Below are 15,992 nucleotides of genomic sequence, written 5' to 3' on the forward strand. Positions count from 1 at the left end.
AAAAGCCAATGGCGTAGAAGCAGAGGCGGAAGAGCCTTTACCGAGGGGTAAACTGAGGCGCAGTAGGTGCTGTGCCTTCCTTTGCTTCGGGTCACCGAGATGGGTATTTGAGGTGGGGCTTGAACCGTATGAGTATTGTAAAGCGCTTAGCACGGTGCCCGGCCCATATTAAGCGCTATATAAATGTTATTATTACTATTCTCGTCCTATGCTGGGGGAGGAAAAGGAGAGGAGGGAAAGGGGGGGGGGGGTGGAAGGCTCCTTAGAGGCCCGAGCCGAGGCCCAGAGCGCCCCCGTGGTCCGGCCAGGGTCACCGGGACCCGGGCTGTAAGGAAGGAAATGACTGCAGGGCGTAGAAACACCAGCAGAGCCAGAACCCAGATACAACCGCGGCGCCCCCTCCCCTTCGCCTCAGCTCCGCCCGCCTTTATCTCCTCTCCTCCCCGCGCCGGCCGCAGCCGCGGACTCCGGCGGCGTCCCCATGGCAACCGGGGGTGGGACTTCCTGTCTGCAGTAGGGCCGTTTCCGCCGAGACCCGGAAATCCAACGCTAAGCCGGTGAAGGAAGGAGCGCATGCGGCGTTGTCCTGACGACCCCGGCGTGCGTTCGTCCGTTCCTCGGCTGGGGGCGAGAAATTTCAGCGCTTGCGTCGGTCAACATCATCGAAGAGGACATCTTTTCAATGGGGATAGGTTTCCGGTAGCGGAGTTATCCATCATCGCCCCCCCAGCCTGTGGCTTCCTCGTGCGCGCTGTCTTTGCGGTGGGAGTGGGGTCCGCCGCCTGGCCAATCCATCCCCGAGCCGTCGATCGCGCCCTCGCCGCGTCATGATTACGCCCGCGTTCGAGTTGAGCCAGGACTCCGAGTCGCTGACGATTGCCATCCGCGTGCCGTACGCGCGCGTCTCCGAATTCGAAGTCTACTTCGAGGGCGTCGATTTCAAGTTCTACGCCAAGCCGTACTTCCTCAGGCGAGTGCGGGCAGGGCGGCGGGGGGAGCGCTCTCCAGGGTGCCCCGCGCCGGGAGAGAGGGAGGGGGTGGGGCCGTCCTCGAGGACGGAGAGCACGCGTGGGAGCAAGAGGGCGGGTCAGTGTAGGCAGGCTATCGCTTATCGCGGTTGTGGGCGCTTGGATATTTTTTTCTTAACACCAACTTAAAAAAAAAACCAATCAAACCCCAAATTTAAGCAGGCACCCCGAACTAGAAGGAAGAGACGAAACCGTTTACTCTAAAGAAAGCCCCAGGCGCGGGTGGTCCAGCCTGTGGACTTTGTCACATTTCTGTTCCGCCTGGTGTTGAGAGCTCTTACTTGTAGGTGTCTGTAAAAACCTATTTTCGTAGCCGTTTGTTCCCGCATTCCTCCCCTATGTTGCCTTTTTGTGTCCTAGCAGTAAATGTTTATTCAGTTGAATATTGTTTTAAACCTCCTTCCAGACTCCCCCTAGAGCAGCCTCCCCTTAAAAAAAACAAACAAAAAAAAAACCAAAAAACAAAACCAAAAGAAAAGGTTCGGGAAAAACTAAACCACTGGTGGAAGAAGTCTGACATCAGCCGTGTTCCTGACTCTTTAGTGCCTAAATCTGGAAGGAGAACTGGATTTGTAGGCAGAGGACTTGTTTTCACACCGAAGCTCTGCTCTTGTGTGACTTGGTGCAAATTCACTGTATTCCTCAGTTTCGTTATTTGTAAAAGGAAGGGTTTGGCTTAGATAACGTCCCTGGTCTTTTCCAGCTCTGAATCTGTGATCTTGCTAGAGGAGATAAAATGCCTACTAGTCGGTTTTCAGTGCTTGCAAAACATTCAGATGTCCCTGTGATTTTGATGACTACTTAGTTTGTGCCTTTGTAGCTCAGTTACGTAGTTGTGCTACTTAAAAATGCTTGTTGAGACTAATTGAATTGGTGTGAGTATTCCCTCACAACCCATCCATGCAAACAGCTCTTTCTGGCCTCTCTAGGCTCACTTCTTTTCATGGAGTGGGTTCAAGCATCACGTTTCAATCTGGGATAACTTCCATCTGTTGGATGATGATTTTGGTTCCCTCCTGAGTCCTCTTCTCCTTCTGTACCATCTGACTTGGTAATCTCATAGCTCCCAAGGCTTCAATGATCTCTGCTCCTTATCCTCAGATATACTTCAACTCTCCAGGACCCTGTTAGGTATCCCAAGTGGGATGCTCCAGAGGCACCTTCAACTCAACATATCCAACAACATTATCCAAAACTGAACTCATCTTTCCCATGAAACCCTCCCCCTCTTCTGAACTTCCCTTTTATAGCCAAGGGCACCCCCAGCCTTGCAGTCTACAACCTTTAGACTTCATCCTTTATTTCTCACTGTCTCTTACTGTTCCCTCTCCTTCCATCCCCACCCCCCCAAGTCTAATCTTTTGCCAAAGCCTGCTGATTTTATCTTTATAATTTGATTTTAATTCAGTAAACACTTATTGAGTACCTTCTCTATGCCAGGCTAAGCTCTGAGGATGGAAATAAGAAAGATGGCCCTTGCCTGCAAAGAGCTTACAATCTAATGGGAAATTACCGAATGCTGGAAAGGGGAGGTAGGGGTATACCGGGGGTATATCTCTAGAATATACTACCTTTCCTCCTTTGACATGCCCTGAGCACCTCATGGCTGGTCTACGACAATGGCCTGTCTCAGATCTGTTAAAACTCCAGTCCATCTGCCACTAGGTTGTCAGATTGGTCTTTCTAAAGCACAGATCTGACCAGGTCACCGTCTTATTTAATCAGTTCCAGTTGCTCCCTATCTCTTCCTGGATCAAATATAAAAATCCTTTTTCTGGCATTCAGAGCCCTTCACACCCTGGCCCCCTCCTACCCTCCCAATCTTCCTATACCTTACTCTCCTATTCCTCCCTGCTCCCACAAACTCTGCCATCCAGTGACTCTGGCCTCCATGCTGTTTCTTGAACTTGGCACTCCATTTCCACTCTGGTCGTTTTCCCTCAGTTTTTTTCATGCCAGTAATGCTCTCCTCATCTCTGCTTCCTGGCTTCCTTCAAGTCCCGACTGAAATCCAAGAAGCCTTTCTGGGCCCTGTTAAAGCTAGTGTTTTACCTCTAAGATTATCTCTACTTTATCTTATCTATTTTTTGTTTGTACATAGTTGGTTTTGTGTTGTCTCCCTCCTTAGATGGTGAGGTCCTTGAGAACAGGGACTGTCTTTGCTCTTTGTTTCCCCACTGCTTAGCACAGTGCTGGCACATAGTAGGTCCTTAATAAATGCCTGTTGGCTGACTGACTGACTGGAGGATGAATGATAGAGGCAATTGACCAGATGTGGGAAAACCAGTTCTGGGCCATTGTAGTAGGTGAGACGAGAGGACCTGAACTCAATTACTTGATTGTGCTGTGAGTGGAGTAGAAGGGAGAGGTGATTCAAGTAACAGACATTTACTAAGTACTTATGGTGGGCCAGGCACCGTGGTAAGTGCTGGGGATAAAAGAAACTAAAAAAACAGTGTCTGCCCTTAAGAAGCTCCTGTTCTAATGAGGGACACTTCCTTAAAATCACAATTAAAATCCCATCTTTTACAGAAAAAAGCCTTTCCCAGGCTCAGGAAAACTCTTCTTTGTGAGTTCAAATCTGGCCTCAGACACTTAATAGCTGTGTGACCCTTGGCAAGTCACTTAACCCTGTTTGCCTTAGTTTCCTCATCTGTAAAGTGAAAAGGAAATGGCCAGCCACTCCAATGTCTTTGCCTAGAAAATCCCAAATGGGGTCATGGACTGAACAACAAAGAACAATCCCTTTTAATTTTAGTGCTTTCCCTCTGTTAGTTATTTCTTATGTAGCCTATATATAACTTGCTTTGTGCATATTTGTTTGCATGTTGTCTCTCTTGTTAGATTGTAAGCCCTTTGAGGTTAGGGATTGTCTTGTCTCTTTTTGTATCCTTGGTATTTATCGTAGTGCCTGGCATGTAGTAGGCACTTAAATGCTTATTGATTGATTGCTGTAAGTAGTTATAAAATGTATATTCGAGGTATATACATTGTAAATGGGAGGCAATCCCAGAGGGATTATGGGAGACTGACAGGGGACATAGGAAAGTCCTCTTTCAAAAAGTGGGATTTGAGACAAATTGTGAAGGAAGCCAAGAGGTGGAAAGGAGTAGAAAGAGTATTGGAAGCATGGGTGAGAGCCAGTGCTCAGGCGTGGAGTTGAAAGATTCGTTGAGTGAGGAACAGCAAGGAGGCCAGTGTTGATGGATACTGAATTTGTAGAAGGTGCTAAAACTGAAAGAAGACGTGGAGGCCAAAGGACCATATTTCTCTTTGATCCTGGAGGCCATGGAGAACTTACCGGTGTGATGTGTTCAGCCTGCACTTTAGGAAGGTCCTTTTGGCTGTGAAGTGGAGGAGGTGCATGAGGCAGGGAAACTTTGTGAAGGTAGAAAGGATAAGATTAGCAATAGATTGGATTTGTGGAGGGAGTGTGAGAGAGGAATGGAGGATGCCACCTAGGGAGAGAGCCTTGCCCTTAACAGTAATAGGGAAGTTGGGAAAAGGGAGGAGTTTATGGGTAAAGATAATGAGTTGTGTCCAAGATGCGTTAAGTTTGAGATACCTGTGGGATGTCCGGGTCAGGATGTTGAAGAGAGAGGTGACTTTGAAGTTCTGAACTTGAGTGACTGGAAAAAGGGTGTCCTTGGCAGAAACAGGGACATTGAGAAGACAGGTGGATTTAGGAGGAAAGGTAATGAGTTTCTTATTGGCCATGTCAGGTTTGTTATGCTAATGAATATCCAGGTGGAGACGTCCACCAGGTGGACATACATACTCAAATAGAGAGGAGGGCTGCCTATATAGATTTGGGATTAGTCTTCAGAGAGATGTAATTTGGATCTAAGGGGGCTAAGGAGATTACCAGGAAAGAGTGTAGAGAGAACCCAGGCTAGATCTTGGAGGTGCAGCCATACAACAGGGGTGAGATCTAGATGTTGATGCTGTAAAGAAGGCTGAGAAGTCTCAGTCAGACAGGTAGGAAAGGACTTAACATTTGTGTGGCACCTTAGAGTTGTAAAGTGCTTTACGTGTAGTAGCTCACTTGATTCTCACAGCTATGCTGTGAGGTAGGTTCTGTTATCACCATTTTACTGGTGGGGACATTGAGCCTGAGATGGGCTCTGTGACTGATCCAAGGCCACAGAGCTAATAAGAGTCAGAGGGAGGGTTAGAAAACAGATCTTTTTGATGTCATGTCCAGGACTCTTTGCTACCTAGCTGTTAGTTTACTATGTAATCCTGATTAGTAAACTGCTAATGAAAGATAGCTTTGCCTAGTGGATAAAGGGCCAATGTTAGAGTCTGGAGACTTGGTTTAAAGTCCTGCCTTGAATAAAAACTGGCTGAGTGACCCTGGACAAGTCCCTTAACCTCTTAAACCCTCAGGGAACCGAAGCAACTTAAGTTACTAGGGATATGGGAGTTTAGTGCAGTGAAGTCAGATTTGTGTTAGAGTTAGTTACCTGGGTTTGTGAGTGGAGATTCCATATCAACAAATTCACAGGTCCACAATCCTGCTCCCTCAAAGGGGAAAAAAAGATTAATAACTTGTAGAGTAATTTTTTCAAATGTGATTTTGTTCATTTTATCAGTTTTTTTTTTAGGTAAGTCCTTTTTACTGTGGTTTTTGTAATGTCACTAAATAGCTCAAACACACTGCTATTTGAGTTAAGTGCTTGATAAAGACTTTTTTAAATTCACAGATTAACTCTTCCCGGAAGAATTGTGGAAAATGGAGCTGAAGATGGTTCGTATGATGTGGATAAAGGTACAACATTAAATTCTTTATGCCAGGAATAACCACATGACTGCAACTTGAGGCTCTCTAAGTGGAACTAGAATCAGTCTAATAAAACATGCCATTACTTTTTGTTTATTCCTTAATGTAGCGTGTTTGACATTTTATTTTAATGCTTTTATTTGCCATTGTAATTTTAATGTATTTTATTTTATCATAATGTACCTTATCTGTAAAATAAGGGAGTTGAACTAGATAAACTCTGAGCTCACTCTTCAGCTTTAGAGTTCTGTGGTTTTGTATTCTGTGTTAAATGGGATAATAAAAAGTGCTTTGGAACCTTTGAAGTGGAATCTGTCAGCTGCGGTGGTGGTTGTGATTCTGTACCTATCCTTTTTTAGTTATTGAGAGAAAGTGTGTAAGGCAACTTCGAAATGTGGTCATCTGTGAACAGTGACCTTTGTTATGGAAGCGACAGCCCAGCACCTTAATACTGTTCTTGTGCAATTTTAAAATTAAAACATAAACTTTAATACCTTAGCTTGCTGTTATCGTAGAAATAATTATGAATGACATTCAAAAACAGGTCAAATTTTCTTTACTTAGTTTATATGAACTTCAGTTTTCATAGTTTTTTGGCAACATATATTACTTTTGTTCATTTTACGTTCCCATTGCTAATACCCTATTTCAAGGCCTCTGACCTAGACAATTGCAATAGATTCCTAAAGAATATATTTGTCTTGCTAATTTGTTCTATACGTTGCTGCTAGGATAAACTTCCTTACTCATAGCTTTGACTATGACATTCCTCAGCTCAAAATTTTTTATTAACTCCTCATTTCCTGTCCATTTTCTTTAACCTGGCCCTCTGCAATCTGATTACAAAGTACTTTTTGAGCCTGTCATCCAAACATCATTTTTAAAGCAACTACAATATGCCCAACACTACGCAAGCTCTGGAAAAGAATGGGATTCCCTGCTGACAAGGAGCATACATTCTAATGGAGATGTCAAATACACGTAGAAACAGCATAATTACATATACATAGTTATATAGAAGGTAGTTTAGGAGAGGGGGTGCTAGGAATTGGCAGGGATTGGGAAAGACTTCTTGCAGGAGATGGGACTGTTTGAAGTGTCAGAAAGAAGGAAGTGCACCCAGGCATGCAGATGGGAGATGGGACAGGATTGAGGAACCTTGAGAGAAGGTCACTGTGGCTGGATCTCAGAGTGTAGGAGGGAGAAACTGTGTCCATGAGGCTGGGGGGGATAGGTTAGGATGAGGTTGTAAAGGGCTTTATATAGCTAGAGGCATGGAAGGAGGGAGCCACTGAAGTCGATTGAGGATGGGAATCACTTGGTTAGAGCTTTGCTTGAGGAATATTGCTTTGGCCGTGGTGTATAGGATGTGCCAGAGTTGGGAGAGATGTGCAGCAGCAGGGAGACCAAGTAGGGGGCTGCTGTAATCCAGGTTAGGAGAGGTGAGGAATTGGAAACTTCGAGTGAGAAGCGGCAAGAATCACACCTAATTGGCTGTGTGGGATGAGGCAGGGATTTAGATGGCAAGGATGGTGCTGAGGTTACTGACTTGGGAGGCCGGGAGAATGGTGGTACCTTCTATAGCAATAGGAAAGTTTGGAAGAGGAAGGAGTGGGTTTAGGGTAAAAAACAATGAATTTAATATGGGACATGGTGAATTTGACATATCCCTGGGACATTCAACTTGAAATGTATGGATGGTAATTGTGACGCTGAAGCTCTGCGTAAAGACTGGGACTGAATATATAGATTTGTGGGTCATGTGAATAGAGGTGATAATTATTCTTGTGGGAATGAAAATATACAATTGAGACCTGCAGAGGAGGAAAGTGAAGTGAGAGCAAGGCTTGTGGCCTGAGAAGATGCTGAGAAGTGGAGAGATTGGAGATTTCCATCAGGGTGATGAATAGGTTTGGAGGAGGAGAGGCATAGGGAGAGATGAAAGTGATAAGAGTTCCTTTCACATAAAGGAATGGCAGTTTTTAGTTCAAGAATTTCTAATTCACTGTTACATCTACTTTTTAGGAACAATTTTGAAATTTTATACTATCTGCTAAATTGTAAATCCTTTTAATTCAAAAATTATTTCGTCTTTAAGGAATCTTTACTCTTCGAATGTCAAAAGAGACTCCTGGTCAGTATTTTGAGGGGCTGAATATGCTGACATCGCTCCTGGCATCAAAGAAATCCAGATCTGCAAAGCCACTTGTGGAAGTGACAGGTATGTTCCTTTCCATTAGGAACGGTAAAGCTTTTGGAATTGTTTGAACAGGAGGGTAGAAATGATTGGTGGATACGTGGAAGAGCAGGTCAGATGAGGAAACAGGGATAAGTTTGTGGAAGGGAATTATGTGGTTTATGTTTATAAGACGTACTGAGATTCCCAAGCTAGAAATGTTGCTTATAGAGTTATTTTGTTTTTTTCCTCCAATTTCAGAGAATGTTACAAAATACATGCTTATTTGCCTAAAGGATGTGTTTTTCATATGTTTCTGGGCTTGGAGTCAGGGAGGCCCGAGTTCAAATCTTTCCCCAGACACTAGCTGGAGGATCAAAATATATTGAGAAAAAAAGGTTTATTAAAAAAGGTTAGTCATAATCACAGCCGTGGGGAAGTGGCATCAGATCACTTTTTTCCCTACAAATTCACAGAGCATGTGCAGAGGTGGCCCTCTGCGTCATTCCGGTGGCCAGAGCTCAGCATCTCCACCAAGTCCTCGTGGCCAGAGGGGTCACTGAGCTTGCCCTTCTTCCAGCTGCTGTAGTTCTGTAGCAGAGTGGCTGGTGGTCCTTAACCTGTGTTTGCCTCAGTTTTCTTATCTGTAAAATGGGGATAGTAATAGCACCTGCCTCCAGGTTGTTGTGAGGATCAAATGAGGTATTTGTAAAGTGCTTAGCACAAGGTCTGGCAGGTAAAGTAGGTGCTGTGTCAACATTAGTTGCTGTTGTTATTAAATTGCCATGGATTTTTAAAAAGAAACACAAAAACCCTTCTATAATGGGCTGACTGGAAGAAAATTTTGGCACGTGAGGTAAAGTCTTTTGGCAACTATGAGAAACTTGACTTTCAACCTCCAAGTTAATGAATTTTTGATAAGAAAGTAATTTCCATAATATAATGAAAATAATCTGTTTCCTTCATATACTATTCAACATGTTTAGGTTCTGAGCTTCCTGCAGAGTCCAATGAAGATGAGGAAGAAGACTTTGATTGGGAAATTGAACAGTCTCCTTATGAAGAATTAACAGAAAATGACTTGAATTCACAGTGCCATTATGGGTTTGGAAACTTACGCACAGGAGTGTTTAGAAGATTACAGGTTTGTTGTTTCCCTCTGAAGATTGTCTAGGACTTTTTTCTTATATTTGAAATCAGTGTTTCTCAGACTCGTGATCACAGCACTTTCATTGAGTTTGATAAAGCTGTGAGTTATTATTCAGTGTTTATTGACTATTTTTATTATGATTCTAAGCTCCTGAGTAGGGTGCTGCTAGGGGGCGCCATAGTGCTCAGAGTGCTGGGGCTGGAGTCAGGGAAAGCCTGAGTACAAATCCAGCCTCAGACATTGACTAGCTTGTGATGACCCTGGGCAAGTCACTTAACCTTTGTTTGCCTCAGCTCCATCATCTGTAAAAGGGGGATAATAGCACCTATTTCCCAGGCCTTAGCACATAGTTAGCACCACATAAATACTACTATTATTACTATTACCAGCCAGTAGGCACTTGATGTTTGTTGATGATGAAGATAATAAGCCATCCACATGGATGAAGAAAAGATTTTCATTTCCCCCTACAGCTTGAACATTGTTATATTCTGTGAGGATAAATGAGAAAAATGGAAGACACTTTAAGTAATTTTCCCAAGGGATGTTATAGGATAAAAATATTTGAGAGCTACTGTCTTAGTCTTTTTCTTAATGTAACATTTCTTAGCAGCTTATTAGATCTAGTGTGTCCCAAGAGACTTTGTGCAGTTTTAATAGCCCACAACTTCACTAAGGCTTTTTGGACACCCTGTGCATTAGTTTATTGATGTTAGTCGGTGGATGTAACCCGTGAGAACAGATGTGCTTCACTCAGTCCTGGGGGAAGGAGGCCTGGCTTTTTGCCTGGCCCCTCCAGGGCTCTGCTGTGTGTTCTGGGGCTGGTCACTTAATTCTTCTGAGCCTCAGTTTTATTGTTGTATGAGGGGCTGGTGAGGTCATGCAGGTACAGACATGGAAATAATGATTTACTTGGGATGTTACTTGTATCTTCATGAGACTTTAGGTAGTTAAATAAGGGGTTAATGATTTCCCAACAGGTTGCTGATGTAAGTCAGGAATGCCTTAATGTTCTTTCAGACCTCTCCCTGATGCCTATATAATACAGGATTTATTCTGTATTGGATCAGAGCTGGTCTGTGCTTGTACTAAAATATGTTCATTGAAAAGTAAATACATTAACATAATCTCATTTAAAAATTTTTCCCATCATATAAAAGAAGGCTTAATTAGTAGGCAAGTAAAGCCACCTACCTGATCAATCTGTTTTGTCTTTCAAAAGGGTTTTCCTTCAAGGTTTTAGTTATATTAGCTATGTGACCTCCTTCGTCCTTTCTAGTTTTGAGATTCTTTCTTCCTTTTGCATCAATTTTAATCCATTATGTTCATGAACATTAAGAAATTACTAGACTTCCCAGAAATGCATGCAAACTGAGGTGTCATATATTAAAGGATACTTTTTTGGGGGAATATTAGTATGGCATAAAGCTGTACTTTGTGGGTACGGTTCCAGAAACTTCCAAAAAAACTTGCATAGTTGGGTTTATATGCACCGTTTCTGGGTGATTTTTTTTTGTACTCTATGATAATCGTTCCATGTGATTAAAACAGATTTATAGCTTTAGACTAAAAATATGACCCTTTTAATAATTCATGCCCGTAATGCAGTTAGAAGAAATTGAAATAATTGCTGCATGAATAATAGCTTTGAGGAAATTGCTACTAATTTAAAATTGTAGATTCAAAGTCAACTTTAACATGCTCTAAAATACTGCTTTCACATTTAAAATGACCAACTAGTATAGTGTGCTGCCTTTGGACAAGATAAATTCCTGAAGTTATTTTGACTGTTGAGGCAGACCTGAGTTTTAATCCTTCCTCCAGGGTTTATAATCCATGTAGCCTTGGGCAGGTCACTTAATGTCCCTGATGTGAAGGTGTTAGGGCTTGAGGGCTTCTGTGGTCCTGTGACTCCCTAGGCCTGTTGCTGCCAGCAGTTGGAGGAGGGGGATTGCGCATAGAAGGCTGCCAGGTGTTGGGGGATTCCTTGGTGCTCCTCTGAGTCTGTGCTCCTCTTTCTCCATTTCCCTTTTTTAGAATGGAAATATCAGGGAGAAGACAATGAAAAATTAGGTGCACAAATACTGTGTCTGTCTGGTTCACTGTCCTGCGTTCTGTGCAGTGGTTCACTTCAAGGTAGAGGGTTTTAACAGTCATTTTTCTGAAATCCTATTTCCAATACTCTATGGGGAATGGTTTTTTTTTTTTTTTTGCTTTTCTTTCAAAATATATTTAGTATCAAGCAAGAAGAGACGTTGCTTAAAACACTATAGAACATTTCAAGACTTGAGTTACCAAAGAATACCACATTATTTGCATTTGTGATTGGCTTCCCTTTTTACACGTCTTTGCAGAAGAGTAAAAGCTAGCTTATGGTTGAAAGATAGGACTAAATTCTGTGGACAGCCTTTAAAAGGAAAGGTGAGGCTTATGTTAAAAGAATGGATTAACATGTTTAGTAATCCTGATTTTTGTTTAACACTGGTTAATCAAAGGTTAGTTTTTTTCTTTTGATCTCCTATTTGTCACATACAGACTGGTAATAACAGAATTCTTGTTTTACATGTCTTTCTGCCCAGTTTGTTGTTTCAACAAAGTCATCTAAATTCGGTCCTTCCATTCAGATTTTAAGTGCTTTGATTTATTAAAAAGAGATTGTTCATAGAAAAATTACTTTGAACAGTGTACAGGACTGGTGGAGATTGGGTATTTCACAACATGGGATAGTACAGTCAGTATCTGGCATATGGCTGCTCTCTGTAGATTCCCTTTGTTGTCCTTGATGAAGGTACCTTATGACTTGAGTTAGTCCACTCTTCTTGTCCGTATGAATCACAGGTCTCTTCACTAAGTCCATGCTCATAATCATAGTAATCAGCACCACTTTGTGCTGGGGTACTATAGCTGTTGTCATAGGAGTCATAACTTTGCTCATCATAAGCAGTGCCATTTCCATCATCATACTCATATTCTCCGTGTCTGTGGTGTTGATGGTGGAGGAGGAGGTCGGTATCCTTCTGGGAGATGTTTAAAAGCAGGCCTGAGGATAAAATGAATGAGCCACCAGACAGAAGATTTAAGAGTGGTCAGCAAAGGTCTTCCCTCCAAAGACTCAGAAGCCACATTTGGCCTGTCTGGCATGTAGCGGGGGTACGCCTGGGGGGCAAAGTGCACCCCAAGTTCCATGCTCGCAGCACCCTCAGCTGGTGTTGTGGGAGTGTGTGTGATCTTACATTCTCCTTGTTCCTTTTCCTTTACAACTGCATGTAACTCAGGCATTCATTTTGGCCAGGTAGCTTTGGTATGTGGGCATGTTAATGGGGATTTCTGTACAAATTGCGTGTGTTATGTTGAACTCTGCAGCCATGGCTGTGGTTATGGCTCGAACTGGAATGTCCTTTGCTCTGGTGACTGCTGCCTGGAAGGAGTTTGGAGTTGTTTCGAATGAGAGAGCAGTTTACATTGGATCTGCTTCGTGCTGCTTGGCTGCTCCGCCTGTTGGGGGCCATCTTCACCTCTTGCTTGGTGTATAATTAGGATTTTGCCTGTCCACCGTGGATTTAATAATAACCAACCTGTAATAGTATCTCCTGTGCTGGTTCTGTATGCAGATTTCATCACACAGTGAGCTGCTGGAATCTACTCCCGACTTGTCTTAGGTTCCTGGTTGATTGTAGGATTGAACCTTGTGTTCCTAGTAAGTAGTGTTCTTATTGTAGTAGGGAGATTTCTGTTTGAGTGTCAAGGTTTGACCTTGGCAAGCCCCGTCCATGATACATAGGCTCCCAACCTTGCAAGGCTGTTAGGGGAACCCTTTGTAGACTGTCAGGTGCTGCCATATAGAAATGTCAGTGCTTATGCTTTCCTTTAGCTTTACCTATTTTGTTTTGGTTTGTAGCCATTTGAGGATATTGGTGAAGGCTTGTTGTCCTTGTAAGTAGGGTCCAAAGAGAAATGACTATCTAAGCAATCTCCCTAGTATATTCCTATTTGGATTGGGAAAGATATATGTGTTTGTGCAGGTGGAAATAATTTTATTGTAGACCTGAATTTCTTGAAAATGTTTTTGTGTGTGGTTTTATTTAGCTTCCTAGGTGAAAAATTCAAACATTTCTTTTTTTTTAATTTTTTTTAATTTTTAGTTTACAACACTCGGTTCTACATAATTTTGAGTTCCAGATTTTCTTCCCTTCCTCCCCCTCTTCCTCCCCAAGACGGCGGAATCCCATATAACTTCCACGTATAACTTCGCATTGAAATTCAAACATTTCTAATGAGGCATTTCTCTCTTAATAGAGAGGAAAGCATTTTCAAAAGTTGTGAATATAAGGTAGCATAATAAGTTTATTCAGTTTGATATATTGAATTGACATTTAATTCGGTAGAAGACATCAGTTTACTAATGTGTTTTCAAAGGGAGCTACTTCTGTCCTCTTTACTGATAGGATCAGGTACCATATCTTACAGAATCAGCTTACTGGTAAAAGACTTGTTGTGTTTGATGTTCTGTCTGAATTCTGGGCTGACGTATGTAACTGAGCTGATGTGGCTCACTTCCTTCCTCCAGGATGAATTGAGTGACGTCATTGATGTTAAAGAGCCAGACTCCACCCCCCCAGCCGAACGAAGACAGAAGCGCCTAGCTGCGGAAGAGTCAAAATTTGATCCCGATCATTACCTGTAAGTGCAATGTTAAGTTCTTCATACTCTTTGGAGCTTCCAGTGGGTGAAATAAAGTCATCAAACTGTTTCTTCCTCACTCCTCCCCTGGCCTCAGTTTTGAGAAGAAAATTTTAAAAATTGATTTTTTGGGGGGGAGATAGTGATTTTTAAAATTTCATGGAGGCCTTTGGCTCTCACACTGGGATGGACCTTCTAGATCATCTAGACCCACTCTCTTATTTTATAGATGAGAAAACCGCAGCCCAGAGAGTAACTTCTTGCCCAAGTTACACAGGTTGTATGTAACTGCCCGAGTTCATTGAGGTCCCCAGCCTGCACATCCAGCCAGCCTTCCTTCTGTGATACGACATTGCACAAGGTGCTGCTTCTAGTTCTACTGGCCATTGAGCTAAGCTATGAGGGCAATGCCTCTATGAACTAAATATACATAGATGTAAATAGATGTGTAAAATGTTGCTTCCTAGATGACTACTTTACCAACGGCAAAAGCTTTGAATAGATACTTCGAGCTCTGTTTGTCCAGGGTAAAATAGAAGAGTAAATTGAGTGAATGAGGATATTTTTGACATTTCTATTATCTATTTGCTCACTATGATGAGCAAAGTTATGACTCCTGTGATAGTAATTTGTTCTAAAATAAAACGATCAAAGCCATGAGTAAGTGAAACTGTATTTGAATTTTCATAAGTATAAGTCAGTTTTTACCTTCTTTGCATGATATAGCAATGCTTAGCTAATACTTTCATGCCCTAAATCCCATCTTCAACTGATGAATACTTCTTCACCAAGGAAGCAAAAATAGAATGCTAACATAGATATATAAACAAATTTCCCCCTGCTTCTGTTAGCTGTAGTCTGCCTTTAGTATTCCAGTTTTGCATTTTCTCATTCTTCTTGTCAAGACATAGTTAAATGGTAATAGGTAATATTAAAGGTCAGAGCTCAGTTCTGGAATCAAGAGGAACAACATGGCATGGTGGATAAAGTGTCAGACTTGGAGGCGGGAAGACCTGGGTTTGAATCCTGCCTGTTGTCCATGAATAATTCACCCTTCTTAACCTCAGTTTTCTTATCTCTAAAATGGGGATAATAATACTAATTCCATACTGTCAATACTGAGGCTTGTTGGTGAAACTCAAGTGAAATAATGTGTATAAAACTCTTTGCAAATCATAAAGTGCTTCATTAATATCAGTTGTTATTTTATCATATTGACTATAGTTCTGGCCTATTTTTTGGTTGAGCTTCATAAAGTGATCTGGTAGCCCTCATTGTTTTAAACCATTATAATAATAGGTTTTGATATGTGTAATTAAGTTTATTATTCAAATCATTAAATACCTTTGGGCATATACAACTTTCTGTGTTTTATATTTATTTGAACTTACTGGGATTATTCAAACATTTGCAGATTTTAATAGTGCCAAAGTACTGATTACAAATATATTTTGAAGGACTTTTCTGAATTTACCATTTTGACTTGAGTCATTTCCTTGCAAAAGCTTTTCCAGATTATATTCTGAACATAAACTTTCATTGCTGCCATGTTGGCCCTTTTTGGGGGAGACAAGTTTTTGACAATTGGGATCTGCTATTAAAATTAGAGAAAGAAGTTAACATTTTCCCCCTAATTCCTTCTTATGTATGATCTGTGAATGCTTGCTGTTACTCTAGTAATTAATATTTTATCTCCCGTCACAGTATGAGACTAATTGGAATAAAGTATATCTTGTGTGCAAATGTCATGTACTGTATGATATAGTGATAAGAAGCCAGACTTTGGGACATTTTAAGGGACAGCGAAAGCAGGCTGTCTTTTATATTTTAGAGGACATCAGAGGTTCTCCCCCATTTATGTTGCCATTTCTAATTATGTTTATCTCGCCAATTGATGGTTTTAAAGGTCTGCTGAAGAGCAATTTGAAGAAGCCCATTTAAATTCATGCTGAATATTTAAAATGGAATCTTCATTGTCAGCAGATTTCTCAGGCAAGGGTAAGGGCATCAGGAACATTTCTGAGAGGGAGGGAGCTTAATTAGAACAATGGCCTAGCTCTTGTAAAAGGGAACAGAAAAATAACTGTTTGGGCTAAGGACATTAAGAAATTTGGTTTTATAGTCAGAAGCATTGTATAAGAATTGTGTTTTTCTCTCTTCCTTTCATTCAGAAGT

At 41.8% G+C, this 15,992-nt stretch overlaps 1 protein-coding gene across 1 annotated transcript in view; it reads left to right on the forward strand.

Moving 5' to 3' along the window:
- Positions 1-506: 506 nt before the first annotated feature.
- The window catches only part of SHQ1 (SHQ1, H/ACA ribonucleoprotein assembly factor), a 127,651-nt gene continuing 112,165 nt past the window's right edge, over positions 507-15,992 (forward strand). The window contains exons 1-5 of the mRNA XM_036737427.1: positions 507-970; positions 5,735-5,799; positions 7,910-8,032; positions 8,974-9,131; positions 13,705-13,817. Of these exons, the coding sequence (XP_036593322.1) occupies positions 828-970; positions 5,735-5,799; positions 7,910-8,032; positions 8,974-9,131; positions 13,705-13,817 (602 nt within the window). The 5' untranslated portion in view covers positions 507-827. The remainder of the gene's footprint in view (positions 971-5,734; positions 5,800-7,909; positions 8,033-8,973; positions 9,132-13,704; positions 13,818-15,992) is intronic.

This window comes from Trichosurus vulpecula, chromosome 9 (genome assembly GCF_011100635.1).
Source record: "Trichosurus vulpecula isolate mTriVul1 chromosome 9, mTriVul1.pri, whole genome shotgun sequence".
Classification (NCBI taxonomy): Eukaryota; Metazoa; Chordata; class Mammalia; order Diprotodontia; family Phalangeridae; genus Trichosurus; species Trichosurus vulpecula.